The sequence below is a fragment of the Xenopus tropicalis genome, chromosome 1, assembly GCF_000004195.4.
Source record: "Xenopus tropicalis strain Nigerian chromosome 1, UCB_Xtro_10.0, whole genome shotgun sequence".
Taxonomy (NCBI): Eukaryota; Metazoa; Chordata; class Amphibia; order Anura; family Pipidae; genus Xenopus; species Xenopus tropicalis.
The window spans coordinates 127,771,538-127,788,668 of NC_030677.2; the positions used below are offsets into that span (position 1 = coordinate 127,771,538).

Consider the following 17,131-nt stretch of genomic DNA (forward strand, 5'->3'; position numbering starts at 1 on the left):
TAAAAGGAAAGAGCAAGCAGTGCTACTTGTCCAGAAACGAGGCCTATATAGGTTTTCATAAACACTTATTGTCCTGAAACCACCGCATACCGTTTACTGTTGCATAGCAACCAACTTCTTGGAACCATAATAGGTTTAGTGACCATGCTGGATGCAATGATAACACAAGAGATCTTGTGGGCTGCTGTCTCCAACACAAGACTATGTTTTGATGATTATGAAGTAAAATTGTCTCTTGTGCTGTTGTAGTCCTTTAGCCATGTCAGTATTGACAATTACTGTTAAAATGTGAGCAGATATGTCAAGATAGCAAATTTATTGTTATTGGCTGTTACTGACAAAGGGACGTACAGAGAGTTTCCATTGGTCTGTTGATTGTTACTGTTTTTAAATTATTTGCCTTCATCTTGTGCCTTGAGCTTTCACATGAGGTCACCGACCCAGAAATAGTATTGCTCTGTAAATCTACAGTTATTGTTACTTTTTATTAAATATGTTTTTATCCAGCCCTTTTTCTAAAAGCCACAAAAAATAGAAAATTGTTGAAATTCCTCATCCATGTACTTAAAGTTTATGTGAAGGTGAACTACCCCCATGCAAATTATGTACACATATTGATCACTACAGGAGGCAAAAAGAGGTTTTTACATAATAGAGGTTTCATTAACTCTTTGTTTCTTTTCCTGTGACTGTACTGAGCTATGGAAGTGAGCAGATGGGAACAGGGTCTGCTCATTCAGCTGGTTCAGTCTCAGTTGCAGGAGCTATAGGAGATTCTGCTCCTGTGTTACCAGAGACGGAGATGAGTGACCATGTACTGTCACTGAACCTAAAAACCTACTCTTTTTCTGCTACAGAACCATAATAACCAAGGCCTTGCAAAAGCTGTTATGTCTTGCTATAACAGAGAGCTTCTTATATGTTAATAGAATTAACCAGAATCAGCCATTGTGTATAAAAAAAGAAAAGCTTTTCAGAAATGAACAGACTGCCTTATTTCATAGCAAAATAATGTGACCTAAATGGAATGTTACCAATGCTGCATCTGACCATAAAATCAGCAAGAAATAGAAGAAGACCTAATAATGGTTTTTATAAGCTTCTAACCAAAATGGCTTGCACTCTACACCTTATAATCTTTGTGTTTGTTTATTATGCTGTTTCCTGCATTGTTGGTAAGTGTTTTCTTTAAGCTTTGCACTACATTTTTTTTGTCAAGTACACAGAAAATTCTTTACATTCTCTACATCAGTGCTGTCCAACTTCTGTGGTACCAAGGGCCGGAATTTTTCCGACCTACGTGGTGGAGGGCCGATAATGGAAGCCAGTTTTAAATACTCCCCTTTTTGAAACTGCACCCACTTGAAACCACACCCATGTTATCACATGACCATACCCATATTAATGGTTGTAGGACAGCAAAAACCTGCCATACTCTGCCTGCCCTACCCTGCCTGTGTGTGCCATACTCTGCCTTCCCTACCCTGCCTGTGTGTGCCATACTCTGCCTTCCCTACCCTGCCTGTGTGCCATACTTGGCTGGTTTGTGCCATACTTGGCCTGTGTGTGCCATATTCTTCCTGCCCTACCCTGCCTGTGTGTGCCATTCTCTGCCTGCCCTACCCTGCCTGCATGTGCCATACTTTCACTGTGTTTGCCATTCTTGGCTGGTTTGTGCCATACTTGGCCTGTGTGTGCCATACTCTGCCTTCCCTACCCTGCCTGTGTGTGCCATACTCTGCCTTCCCTACCCTGCCTGTGTGTGCCATACTCTGCTTGCCCTATGATGCCTGTGTGTATGGCACACACAGGCAGCCTACAGTGACACAATGCTCCTACAGTCTGCACAATAACTATATATTAAAAAACTTTTTAATTGCAGTACTACCTCAGTATATGTTCTTTTTGTAGTGTGCAGGGATTATTTGTGGGTTTCTACTGCTCCTGAGGTGTGAACAGGGGAACAATATGGGTGATTACAGCCTGAGCCTGAGGTGTGAACACTGCAGGGGGTGAACAATGCAGAGATTAAAAGGTGTGAACAACACAGGGGATTACATATTTAAACAATACAGAGGGATTACAGCCTGAATCTGAGGTGAGAACCATGCAGGGGGCCAGTTAATCACAGTACTGATAGCATTTAAAGCTTACAGAAGAGTAAGCCATCAAAGCAGCCAGACAAGTGGGGGGGCCACACAGAGGGGGGTCGCGGGCCGCCAGTTGGACAGCACTGCTCTACATTATGTCATTCTGATTTAGATTCACAAACTTATCAGAAAACACAATAAGGTTCATTTAAAACCTAGTGTGCAGTGTGCAAATGCTTTTTTACCCAGAATTCCTGCCTAGGTAGTTGTGTCCATCGCAATTAAAAAATTAATGTACCGTATTTTTCCGCCGTATAAGACGCACTTTTTCTTCCCCAAAACTTGGGGGGAAAAGTTTGTGCGTCTTATACGGCGAATGCTCCTTCTCTATGTGCCGCGGCTCTCTGCCGCATACTCGCTTTTATAAGGTTGCGCCCGTGCGTACTGACGTCACACGTACAGGGCGCAACCTTATAAAAGCACGGAAGCCGCAGGGAGCCGCGGCACAGAGAGGAAGACATCGCAGGAGCCGGAGGCCGCTGGGGGGAAGCTGATGTATGCTGTTTGTGCCGTGGGGGAGCTGGAGGATGCTTGGAGGCCCTGGGGGAAGCTGAAGGATACTTGGGGGGGGCCCTGAAGGATACTTGGGGGGGGCCCTGGGGGAAGCTGAAGGATACTTGGGGGGGCCCTGGGGGACGCTGAAGGATACTTGGGGGGGGGCCCTGGGGGAAGCTGAAGGATACTTGGGGGGGCCCTGGGGGACGCTGAAGGATACTTGGGGGGGGCCCTGGGGGAAGCTGAAGGATACTTGGGGGGGCCCTGGGGGAAGCTGAAGGATACTTGGGGGGGGCCTGGGGGAAGCTGAAGGATACTTGGGGGGGGCTGGGGGAAGCTGAAGGATACTTGGGGGGGCCTGGGGGAAGCTGAAGGATACTTGGGGGGGGCCCTGGGGGAAGCTGAAGGATACTTGGGGGGGCCCTGGGGGAAGCTGAAGGATGCTTGGGGGGGGCCCAGAGACAATTAACTTTATACAGTTGATATAAAATATTTTACTACAGTATTTGCTTCAGAATCTTTTTTTTTCTAGATTTTCCTCCTTTAAAATTGGGTGCGTCTTATATTCCGGAGCGTCTTATAGGGCGAAAAATACGGTAATTTCCAAATCAAGTGCAAGTTGCTAACATTATTAAAGTGGGAATTGCATCACTTCTCTCTTCAGCTTTAAACAAGCCTTGGTGCACAATACTTTTGGTGCAGGTCTGCTGCATTTATTGATGCAACCCATCAGTAGGTTTACTTGCATGCTATTCAGCAGAAGTGGCAAGATATTTTTTGCACACTTGGTCATAGGTAAAAGAGAGAGAACATTGCTCTGTTGGCACTGACTACATATACTAGAGTCAGCTCTCCTCTGGGCAAGGCTCCATTTAAACTGGTTAAATCAAAAGGTCTGGTTTCTGGTTGATGCTTCCTTAAAAAGCCATGGTAGTTAAAAGTTACTTACAAATAGCTTAAAGGAGAAGGAAAGGCTAAGTCACTTGGGGGTGCCAAAATGTTAGGCACCCCCAAGTGACTTAGATCGCCTACCTTGTACCCTGGGCTGGTGCCCCTGTTAGGAGAAAAAAAGCACCAGCCCAGGGTACTTGTAGTGAGCACTTCCTTCTTCATTTTTCTTCTGCCGGCGAAATCCGTGGGCTGGCGCATGCGCAGTAGAGTAAAAGGCGGGCTTTATTGTTTAAGTTCGGCTTTTCACTCTACTGCGCATGCGCGCAAGTAAATAGGAAGTAGGAAGCGCTCGCTGCTACCCCGGGTTGGTGCTGTTCTCTTCGTACAGGGGCACCAGCCCGGGATAAAAGGTAAGCGATCTAAGTCACTTGGGGGTGCCTAACATTTTGGCACCCCCAAGTGACTTAGCCTTTCCTTCTCCTTTAAGAAAATTTTTGTAGCACTACAGGTATGGAACCTATTATCCAGAATGCTTGGGACTTGGGGTTTTTCAGATAAGGGGTCTTTCCGTAATTTGAATCTCCATGCCTTAAGTCTACTAAAAACCAAAACATTTATTAAATCAAATAGGATTGTTTTGTACCCAATATGAATCCAAAGCATGGCGATGTGTGCCCAATTTTCTTGCCGTTCTTTACACAGCATAATAAATATGCCCCTAATTTTTACCAAACTTAGGGTTGGGTTTTAGGAGAGTGTTAGGGGTGAGGAGGGAAGAGGACTCAGAACACATAAAGTGCTGAGAGCAGATGCATGAATGAGTATACGGGATTTCTGAGCCCAGGCAGTGTTTTTGTTTGTAAACAGCTTCTCTGCTGTGTCTGGAGAATTCTATGTCTTTTTGATTATGCCCATAACAAAAAAAGTAGGCTATTCAGTTTTGCTGAAATAGGTCCTGGTATCCCCATTTCTCTATTATTATTTGGAAAAAAACAGCAAGATTTGTTCTGATTTAAAACAAAATCAGTTTATATATTTGCTATAGTTGCACATGCTGTTTGGATCATGATCAGTATCATCATAGGAATATTTGTAAGACATTTATGAATTCTTTTAAGGTGTATTAATATAGCTGCATAGTTCTCTGTTATGAATTTGGAATCCTTCATAAGAATAATGCTTTATGATGGAAGTTCACAATGTTCGGAGTGAGGTTATTTTCATAAATGTTTTTAAGCAGAATAGAATTTATGTCAGCTATTTTATTTCAAATTGTTTCCTTATGGTATGAATTCATTGTTAGGAACTGTTAAATGTTTTAATATATCATCAAGTGTACTGAACTGCAAGGCTGGCATTACTAACATGTGAGAAATTGTTCGATTATATTCTGTGTTGGGTTTTATGGGAAGAGAATAAATAGTTCTGCATTTATTTTGGGAAACGCCAGAGTCCTGAAGAAAAAAATAAGCTATTTTTCATATAAATAATTAAATGGAAAGGATCTAAATTTATTGTTAATGATCTCTGTTCACACTTCAAGTTTCATCTGCAGGCAAGTCACAAGAAAACAATACATTTGGTTGACTGACTCCTCCAAGATTTGGTCAATCTGATCTTTGCTTGTAATCACTGACATTCAGCCGAATCCCTGAATTGAATCATTATTCTTTGTGTTTCTCTGTTATAATGATGTTCTACAAATCTCTCAAATGGAATAATGTGGTTTTAATTAAACCCAAATAGGGATCAATATTGTGCAGTGTTTATGTGTCCCAGGGCTCTCTCGATATATGCTCCCTCTTCTTGATGATGTTTGCTTCTTAACCAGCTGCCTTTTTAACTTGAGGTGTTCTGTCCCATTTGGGCTGCCGTAGGATGGCAGCTGTGTATGTGCCAGTATTGATCAGAATACACTGCATAAGTAGCAGGTGTGACACAGGTGCAAAAAGTATTTTGGAGGGGAGTAATCTTGTGTCCCTTAGATCTACTAAACCTGCAGGATACATTTATTACCTTTAATTTTTGTCACTATTTATATGAACTGTGAGAGGTAGCAGTTCAATGAAGCTAGTATTTAAGGTTTAACCAACTGTGTAAAACACAATTTCTAAACTGCTAATGCTTAAACAACATTTTATTGACAGCCAACATGTAGATGTGTTTCTTAATAATAAGGCATATTAATTTATTATGCATTCAGCTTTACTGAGTGTATTATAAACTGATAGGGATATTTGTATTTTTACATTGGCATTCCATCTGTTGCTTTCTATTTAAGTTAGATGCCAGTCCAGAGTATGTGAACTAAGGGAGGAACTTTTTTTAGCTGGACATGAAAACCAGACTTGGTTAAAATTGTAGCTTGAGCAGCAGCTGATGGTCCATAGGCTGGCTGAAATAGAAATTGTTCTTATGGATACAATAAGAGAGAATAGTGACATGGTTAGAGAGGAACAAGTATGTACTGATGGGTTAAGCTGGCCATACACATACAGCTAAAATCATACAAAATCCGGTTTTGTACGATTTTCAAACCATGGGTGGGATCCAAATTATCGTCCTGCTAATTTTCGTACCATGGCGATTGGTCATTTAGTCGATTGGGCAGGTTAAAAAATTTTAGTTTGGCTGACGGTAAAATCTGCGCATGTACAATATTGGGACAATATTCTTGGGGGCCTACAATGGAAGTCACTTTCATATCGTTAGTGTCTGCCAACTATTTCATGTTCAAAATATCCTCCGATTTGTATTTTAAGGACTTTATCCTACAATTTAAATCTGAATGTTAGTTTCAGATTGTTGCATTTAAACGTACAACAAACGTTTTTCAGAAGAAAACTAAAATCTGAGTGTCTATGGCCAGCTCTACTGAAGCATCTGACACTGTTATGCTTCATCTGCCTCTTCCAGTCATGTAAAGGGATTTTTTTAAAGCATATGATATTTCTACATTCATGGTGCTACACCACCCAGATCACAAGTTAATGAATTATCATTTATATAACATGCACATTTTGGACTTGCAGTCTGGGCATAATCAACCCTCAACTAAAATGTCTTCCAATGTGATTATTTTTTTGTAGCCACAAAGGTTTTTATTTGATTCTGTAAAGTTCTTATTTTTTTTCCCTCTAAAATATACCCTTTGCTTTTTAGCAGCAGGATGTCCTTTACAATATGTTATTAGCAAGGATATAATCTGTAAGCATATCATTCTGTGTGATTTTTTTTCTTATAATTTGCCATGACTGGAAAATGATCTTACAGTTTATTGCTCTAAAATACACTTTTCTTTTTAAATTTGTTCTTGGGGACCATTCATAGTTGCCAGTGGAATCGCTCCAAAAGATATATTACTCACGCTAAAGAAAAAAGACATACAATCAACAGTGACATAAGCATGCTCACTTTTTTAGATCTTCTAAAACAGCTGGGCATACATACTTTGACTGATATGTAAATAACAAAGTGCTGGTTACACGATTCACAGTGAATCATTGTTGTCTGATAGACAGAATTTATAATTTATTATTGAGAAAGTCTTAAATGATCAAAAAAGGAACGTGGGAGCAATAAAAGAAAAAGCAGAGCAAAAAATTCCATGGTATCTTTAAAAGGTACAATTTTCTATAGACTGGTCTCTTTTTTTCAGTTGGTAAATTCATGAGAACTTTTTAATCCTGTGTATCACAAAAACAAGGTGTACTGTATGTTTAACAAATGCAACAATAAGAATTGTCATGTATCGCACCCCACACAATACAGCTAGGAGTAGCGGATTTGCAATACCATGACTGCGATTCAGTTTAAAAGTGTGAATCCATTTTTATTTTTAAAATGAAAGTAGTTCACAATATGTAAAAATTACATGCAAAATCACATTACATCTTTTCAAGTGGTTACAGGAGGTATACAGCATACATTTTGTTAGCCAACAAGTACAAATATGGAACCTGTTATCCAGAATGCTTGGGACATGGGGTTTTCCAGATAAGGGGTCTTTCTGTAATTTGGATCTCCATACATTTTCTACTAAACAATTGTTTAAACATTAATTAAACCCAATAGGATGCTTTGCCTCCAATAAGGATTAATTATATCTTAGTTGGGATCAAGTACAAGGTACAGAGAAAAAGGAAATAATTTTTGAAGACTAAAATAGTTTGATTAAAATGAATTCTATTAGAGATGGCCTTCCCATAATTCGGATGAGGGGTTTCTGGATAATGAATCTCATACCTGAACTATTTAACTAGTATATATAACTAGTTTGAGGGACAGACACAATGATGTCATCTACAAGAAATTGATTGAGTAATAAAACCTGGACATTTTCCATTTCTGTGGTAACATGACATGGTTAAATAACATAAATTAAGAAGCCCAGTACCTAATACCTGCCTTAATCAAGTACAGGGCTTCCTTTGCATGTAGTGCATATAGGCAGATGTTGAATAAAATGCAATTGAAGCATGTGTAATTGTACTCCCGTGTCCTTATGGGAGGTGGCAGCCGGAAGATTAGTCGCCCTCGATAAATCTTCACTACCATGGTCAACTAATCTCCACACAATGCCATCGCACCGACAAGAATGGAAATTGCTGGTGAGATGCCATACGCGTTGCTTCGGGTTTCCAAAGTCAAGTTTCCTTGGGCAACTTCGGAAAACGGAAGTGACGTTTATGCCATCCCACCGGCTATTTACATTCTTCATTTTGGGGAGATTAGTCGCCCACGGTAGCAAAGATTTATCGCAGGCATCTAAACTTCCCATGTGCCGCCTCCCTTAACCTTACAAAAAAAGCTATTTTGTGTGCAGTTGACCAATCGATGCAGATCTACACATGTTTGTGCCTGATATTCTGATAAGAATGTTGCACTGTGGGTAAAAGATATGGCAAATTGTGCCAAATGTTTGTACTCCTCAAATATTACATTTCTCACAATGCTTAGAGACCTTAAAGATTGTTCCTGTAAAATGATAAAAAATATAATTTATGTGTTTGAAACATTTTTAGCAGCTGGGCATGATTAATTATAAATTGTTGGGATATTTAGAATAGTTATTATGTCATTACTTAGATTATTATATATATTACCTTCAGGTGATATATGGCTAACCCTTTGCACTGAGAGAGGTAGTACTAGGCTAATTAAAACTTGTAGTTTTAGATACAGGCTAATTAGCACATTTCCTGTCATTGGTAGCATAGGATAATTAGCACCTTTTCTGCTATTGGTAGTATTAGGTCAATTATATCTAGCACTGGTACAGGTGGTATTGGCTAATTACAATTTTCTTCTGTGATACCTTAGTAGTAGTCTAAAGAATTTATTTTGATTGATGAAATGTAAGGACATAATTATCTTTTCACTTGCACAAGCCTCAGCTTGCGTGCACGGTTGCATTACACTTTCAGCAGTGCTTATTGCATAGTAAGCCATAGTAAGCCCAAAGAAAGGTGTGTTAACTATGGATTTGTGATAAAAATATAAATTCAATTTGTTGAGTGTCACAGGCATACCACCATCTTGGAGACTGGATTATTCTTAAAGGTGTTGCTTAGTGAAGCCCCACAACCATTTAACCACTTGATCATTTAGCCACTGGGCAAATTTCTGCCTATGGGGGGTATACCCATAGACATGAGTGCTGCTTAATTGCACAGTAACCACCGTATTTAATACAATGATACAAAGTTTGCTCAGGAACAGTAACCCAAAGCAACAAAAATGCTGCCAGGGATTTAAAAAGTGATGCTGATATGTTTCTATAATTTATTAGAATGTCAATATTCCTTCTTACACTACTTAACACTCCAGCCAGGCTTAAGTTACCTAAGCACTTGGGTTGCGTGTAAAATGCCAACCAAGCCTAGGGCTGGTAACAGAAATATACTTGTCTGTAAATTCTCTGCGTCAGAAAATTTTGTGATATCCCTGACCTGTTGCATCATAGCCCCATCACGCTTTTTAATATCACTGATCCATCCCCTGCTAAAAGGAAGCCAATCCTACTAAACTTAGAGGACTGGGTTATTCAGTCTCACTGACTTAATGAAATAGTTCAGTGTAATGAAACTGGGCAAAATAGATAGACTGTGCAAAATAAATATGTTTTCAATATTGTTGGAGTGGGCAGATGTCTAACATAATGCTAGAACACTACTTCTGCTTTCAGCTCTCTAAGCTGTTAGCAGTCAGTAACCAATCAGTGACTTGAGGGGGGGGGGGCATATGGGACATAACTATTCAGTTAGTTTGTTTTTGAATCAGACCTGCATAATCACAAACTAACTGGACAGTTATGTGCCCCCCCTAAAGTCACTGACTTACTAAGAGGAAGCAGACTTCTGGCTATTATGTTAGACATCCACTCCCAATCCACTCCCATCCTTTGTAGATTGAATTTTTGCCTAACTATATTGGAAATATGTTTTATTTTGTGCAGTCTATTTTACTCAGTTTCATTTTTACACTGAACTGTTCCTTTACGGTAGCATGAGCCTTCAATAGGTTGCAGTACTGTATACATTTGTACTATAGCCTATGGAAATATTGCACTACATGTGCAGTACAAAAAGCCAAATTTCGAAGTAAAATTTTGGATATTTACTCTACTGTGCATACATGCTATTTAAGACAATGCAGAAGATCTCTCGGACACTGACAAAGGACTGTACCTTTTCAGGAAATAGAAGCCCAGCCCGGGGTCTAAGTTAAGTGATTATTTGCATTTGTGAGTGCCTAACACATTGGCACCCCAGTGAAATTGAATTGACTTGCCCTTTAAGGATTTCCAGAGTACAACTTTACAGTTTTGTGTGTGTGTACATATATATAGAATAACAGGATTTTCTAATGGAAGCTTTGTGTTTCCATTACAACATTAAAGGTTGTGTACTGACAGTTGGAATCATAAACCCAATTATGTTTTACTTCCTTAACCCAAATACATTTAGGTTGACCGGAAAAATATCTAATCTTTTTTATTAAAAGAAGCAATAGAAAGGATGTGGTTTGGCATTTGAAAAGGTTTACATGTATGCAGGGTTGCTAGCTGTCAGTAAATTTACTGACAGCCAGTTAGAAATGAGGAAAAAAAATGAATATGAATTATGATTAGTATTCACCTTTTGCACCAGAACCATTAAAAATAATGTGCTGGTAAAGGAATTTCTTGTCACTGTATATTTACAACAAAGTGAGTAGAAAGGAAGAGAGAGAGTCCATGCATTGACAACCTTGCATGCTTGAGCTAATCATTCTACCGGATACATGAATTTGCCATTTGTCTTTGACGATAAAAAGGCAGTATGCAAATATGTTAGACATGAAACCAATATTATATAACATATAAAATATATTGTATTGTTGTATGTATTGTATATGTATTGTTACCTTTCAGTGTAGGCTCTCCTTTGCCAGTAATTCCTAATTTAATAAATACATTTTTTAAGGAGTTTCTACAGTTAGGAAAATGCACATTTTTTTTTCTCTTGTCAAGTATGTTGCTGAGATTATGCAGTTGATTAAAAATAAATTTCTGCCCTTTCTGGGAGATGTTTTTTTTTAATGATATTTACAAAAAACAAAACAAAAAAAACAAATCTAACTTTTATGTATGACTTGCTGTGCCACTTTGCCTTATTGCCAGGAGAAAACCCTTATGTATAGGTTGCTATAGTACAAAAGCACCACATATGATTTTGGCTTTAGAAGGGAAACTTATCTAAAAGAGCCCCATATCACATCTTGTCCTATATAAATGGCTACATTTTAAAATATAAATATAAAATCCTTAAAAATAAGTATTATGTTTTTTTTCTTTGAGTTCATATGTATGGATGCAGTTTTCCAGTTGTACAAATGTGAAATAAAATTAATATATCAACAGGGCTTCTAAATTTCTCAACCTCTATCAAATTAAAATCTACTGTCAGACACAAAACTGCATGCAAGAATGTTATTTTGAAGGGAAAATGTACATTATGGTTTATATATTTTTTCTCTTGTGATTGCATGATCCCATTGGTGACTCATCCCTCTCCCGTACAACTCTGGCACTTTTAGATGCGGCTGAAAAGCAATCTAGATGAAGTTACAGCAACAGGAACATGCCAAGACCATGCAATCGAGACTCACAGAAACTGGATGCAGCATGGAGGTGACATGTTCTTTTTGAGAAAAGGGTTGGAAAGATTTGAAGTGGGGAGTAAGTGGTTTGCTAGTTATATAATACAGTTGACAGTACTGATGAGTACCCTTTAAATGAAACCCTGCATGGTCCTGTAAATAATGCTTTTTCCAAGCAGCCCCCCATTTTTTTTAATGCCAACCATATTGTCAGTATTAGTGTGAGAATAAGCGTTCTGCTCATGTTGAAATCCCCATTTAGTCTAATGCTTTTTAGACATTATTGCCTAGATATTTAGTCAAAGGTATTGTAAGTAGCTGTAATGTATATAAGATCGTATACTGTGCTATAATTTCAGACCTTGAGAACCTCATAACAGGTTTAGTATTTTTTATTATTGTTACTGAGAATTCATGTTCTGTATAGCATGAATACGATACCTCATAAAATAATTATTACACCTATATTGAACCTAAAGATGCTGCTACTTAATTGTTAATTTTACCTTTTTTAAACATTCTACCTTAGTAGGGGGTTTCATAATCATTCCATGCTAAAATCTCAGAAATGTATAGACGCTGGGAATAGTTTGGGAAAAAATTCCAGGGTACTTGCTTTGTAATACATAATCTGGTGCTTCTTTGAAGTCATAATAGAGTTTTGTCTTCAGTGTTGCATAGGTATTTGCCAATCTTGAGTAGATTGTGTATTTGCCAATTCATTTCATTTGATTATTTTTTCTGTATTCTCAATTCATATGATATCTTTTATCAGGATAACAGTTTATGTTCAAGTTAACTTAATTGAAGTTGAGAACCTAGATATTATTGCAACCTTATTACCAGTTACTGTAAGTATAACTATATATGGGTTGCCTTTGTTGTTTTTTGACAAGTTAGCTCATAGGCAAAAAATGTCATACTGTCTGATTTAACTATCCATACACTAATCTGTTGGTTTGCACAGTAATTGAGCAAGTGGATCTTTAGAGGTTCTAGAGGAAAGTCCATGCCCTATCACCTCCTTATCTGCTATAGCATAATGCACATGCTAAATAGGGACACTGTCAAATAAGATTTCCTTTCTGGAGAAGTTAACTGCTATATGGTGTTAGTTGCTGTAATTCAGTTTTATATTGATGTCAAAGGGAAGCCCAGGGTGCTTTAATAAGGTCAAAAATGTCCATATCTTCTGATCTTACCTACTTTAACAAAAAAAGCAAACAAAAAATGTTCTATTTATACATCTAAGGATAAATTGTCTTAAGGTTCTGCGAGTTAAATCTGCTTTAGATAAATCTGTTGTTTTTTACTTGTCATACACGCTCTGCAGTTTCTTTTGCTAAGCTGAAAACTTATTGGCCCATTTATATGGCCAAAATGTAGAGTGTGGTCAAAAACCACATTGGGCTGTTGCTGTTACAGTCTTCATCCTGATGGGTCTGCTCAGGCTGTGTGATTTGTGGCTTTTGGCCCAAACTGATAAGCCTCTTTAGCTAACCACTTACAAAACCAGATGATCTTCAAGCTTTAGAAGAAGTTATTCAGCAATTAGCTTTGATCAGTCTACTGCAGGAAAAATAATAACAGCTAATTGACTGCTGCTATAGATTACTGTACAGGTACATATTTGACTAGTGTTAGTAAATGAACCTTGTTTTTTGCTAACTAAATGGCTGTTGTCATGTGTGGTCACAAAGGCAACAAAGGATCCAAAAATACTACCTTAAAAAAGCCTGTGGAAAGCTAGTCTTCCAAATCCAGAAAATCAAAAGTGATAAAATCTGTAAGTGATAGATAATACTATAGATAGATACCGTTTTAAGATGCAAAGGTATCTTTGGAAACAATTATGCGTATTTCTGTAGACAAGTGCGGTTATCCAATATCCACATGTGCCTATGCCTAATAACACTGTGTACTGCAAAAGCTAAAAGCATCAAATGTATAATTGCTAAAAGGAAACTGCTATCATAAATGCAAGCTTATAGATCAAATAAATCATACCTTGTAAAGGTAAAAGGAAAACCACTGTTAGAACATTTATGAGCTAAACTCTCTTACGGCACTAATCTGAATTAAATAAATGAATAAAACATATGTAGCTTGGTAAATATATCTAATCCAGTTTCATTCTTATCTATACTTCTATTAATTTATATATTTACAATTGGTTGAATGCTAGGTAACTTTTAAACTTTTTACTAAAGCAAAATCTAATAGTAGATGCAATTGTTTTCCTCTCATAAATTATAAGGCTGAGGGATCATGTGTTAAGATGGCCATACATGGTAAGATCTGCTCATTTAGGCCAGATATCAGTCGAGTAGGCCATCGGGGATGCCCATACACAGGCAGATAAGCTGCCGAAACGTTCTTAAATCTGCCCTTGTATAGCCACTTTAAGGGGTTTCCTGTAGTACTTTAAATTATATGCTGAGGTAGGACACCTGTGTAAATATGCCTGGTAATGATTATGTCCTCTATTTACTATGTTTAGGTGTAAAGTACATTACAGAACTGTACACAGGGGTCACAGGAGCTGACAAGAAGTGGTTAGTAGTAATGTGCAGGTCGACTATTTGTTGACCCGCATCCGACCCTAACCTTCTCCACCCGCACCCAATCTGGCCCGGGGCTTTGCATCTATTTATAGACCCAAACCCGCCTATGACATCACTGAGGGGGCAGACAGGTGTGCACCTATAAATAGATGCTGCCAGACCCGGAAGTGGGGCTCAGTTATGTCACGGGTGGGGAGTGAGGCAGGCAAAAGGGCTCAACCTGTACCCACATGTGACCCGCATTTGATGTTGCGTTGCTGTCCCACAACCTGTGGGACCCGCACATCATTAGTAGGTTTTTTGTTTAGTTTGTTTGGTTTCTTTTTTAAGTTCACTTAAAATTGATTCATCCCTTTACTAAACACCCAGCAAAGTTATTATCAGGGTCCTAGTTCTTGTATTACTTATTGATTTTAAGGGTGAGAACACACGGTGTGTATATCAAACGGATTTGCTTGCCTACACTCCTCTGTGTGCCTGCATTAAAAACTATGACAACCACCCGAGTGCAGACACACAGAACGGAGTGGATCGGAGGTCAGCCTGAAAAATGTCCGCTTTAGAGGTTTGGGTGTAAATTACTGACAGATAGTAACTGGAACATTACTATGGATGAATTTGGGAGGAGGGAGTTAAATCTGTGTGACTCCTCACAAATGTAGTTGATAATGTTTTTTAATGTGGATTCATGTTGAGGTTAGTTGTGTACAATGTACCAAAAAAATGAAGAAGTGAATAAATAATTATCAAGTATCTTTCCTCTATCTCCAGTAATGTATTTTATTTATTTCCGAAAGTTTTTTTTCTGTGAATTGGTAGAAGTGTGTTTCCATGGTAATCATTTAAATGACGCATATAGAATCACAGAATTAAGAAATACATATTTTATCCTTCTATACAGTAGTAATAAAGGAATATTAAGGGGAGGGAACAGGTATAAAGATAAAAAAAAGAATTGGTGTGATTTTATTTTTTTTATTTTTGAAGCTTGTTAGACGACTGTGACAATAGCTTTTGGTACAGATTTTGCTTGCTGGTAGAAAATAGAATAATTTGTATATATAGAATGAGAAAATGGATTATTGGACTCACCTGCAAACATGGGAGTAGAGATGTGGCATATCTAGTATCATTTACTGATTACACTCAGGGATTTGTGGGAATTTTTTCGTGATATTTAGGCATCTAATAATTATTATTTAGAATTTATCTCTGTGCATTCAAAGCTGATATAAGGCAGCAATTTTCTTGCAGCATCAAACGAGAAGTAAATCGCCACAATGCATTTTTAGCCATATGCCCTCCTGCACAGTCCCTGTGCTCCCGCCTGAGTCACATTGAACGGGTTGGTTGGCCACCATGTTTGCTCACATCACTTCTGTTCTCTGCATCCTTGGCACTGATTACCCAGGGACCTTGTCCCTCTGGATTAAAATCTGTTTAGAGGGATTTATTTCTCATTTAACCCATGGCCTGCAACTTTAAAAAGCAGTGGGTCTTCTTTATTAACAATGGGGAAAATTGCCCAGTAGTAGACTAGAGCAGCCAATCAGGAATTAGCTCTGATCAGTGCAGGTAGTATGCCGAAAGCAAATATGGTTGGTTTTTGGTTACTGTATTAAGTCAGTGTTGTCTAGTATTAGTAAGTCAGATAAAATATGAAATTTGGCATGATGAGTATTTGCATTGGGGCCATGGACCAGTGCTTATTCCTATATGAGCAATGAGCAGCATGTATGATTGCATTACTTAAATACGATGGACACTCCTTGTTACACTGACTTTCAAACCGCTTTGATGTAGCTAGGTTCTGACTGGAGTAAGCAGCATCTGATTATACTATACAGTTAGCATGAAGCTAAAGTCTAAATTATTCGCCAAAGGGGAGCATGACCACCGATAGAGGTGAAAACATACATACACTGGCTCATAGCCCTGTGCAAAGAGTAATATATAAAACCAAATGTAGTATATATTTTTTCTCTGTTAGGCACAAACAGCATGAATATTATACATGCATGACATGTTAATCCTGGTTAATAATGTTTTGTTAAGATCTAGCAGTTGATTAAAATTAAAGGTCAGAAGGTGGAAGTGTTATTCCGAACTTTATTGTGGTAGAAAAATAATCACTGTCACTTTTTTGCTCCTTGCAAATTTTCTTCAGATGGCAAAAGAACAGCTTTACCACCTATGGATGAAGATGATAAAAAATCATCCATCTTTGAAGGTCAGTTATAAGCTTTACAAGCAGCGTCTCCTCAAGGGTCCTAGCCACCTGAGGTGGGCAAGTTGATGCCTCATCGCTAGTGTAGTAGCAATCTCTGTAGCAGAAAAGCCAAATTTATGATTTAAAAATCGTAATATCGGCTCTTTAAGTTACCAGGAGTGGCTGTCACCCTTGTAACTTGCTGGCCGCTGCCGCCTGAGGCAGACGCTTTCCTAATGGTGGTTCCCCAAGTAAGAGGGGCACAGATGAGCAAAAGGATCAATAAAGTACTCAAAACCAATGGAAATAGGCTTATGGGAGGGACACTAAATTGGAAATATGGCATTCGAGTGCTTACTTGAAAAACAAAGTCCTTTGAATCTTCACAAATCTCTTGAAAAGCTGACTTAACAAGTGCTTCCCAGATAAGTATAATCAGTGCCTTCTACTATTGTTTGCTGAGATAGACATTGATTTTGCACCACTGAACAAGCTGATACTGCAGGTTGCCCTGCCCCCTGGGAGTAGTACATAGATTTGTAGTTTTGCAAAGAACTAAAATCGCTAACATGAATGGGAAAGGGATGGGAGAACACACATGGAATAAATAAATCATTTTATTATGTTTTGGGCAATATTATTTAATGTTTGTGAAGGAACTGGAAACATATGCAATTCTC

General features: G+C 38.3%; 1 protein-coding gene across 9 annotated transcripts in view; it reads left to right on the forward strand.

Annotated features, from left to right (window-relative positions):
• rfx3 (regulatory factor X3) overlaps positions 1-17,131 on the forward strand; it is a 162,608-nt gene that overhangs the window by 43,721 nt on the left and 101,756 nt on the right. For 5 of the 9 annotated variants that reach the window (XR_004222617.1, XM_012964804.3, XM_012964817.3 and 2 more), the window contains exon 2: positions 11,616-11,757. Coding sequence is in view for 5 of the 6 variants with exons in the window: in XM_012964804.3 (XP_012820258.1) it covers positions 11,616-11,757 (142 nt within the window). In the remaining variant the exon portion in view is untranslated. 9 annotated transcript variants of the gene reach the window in all.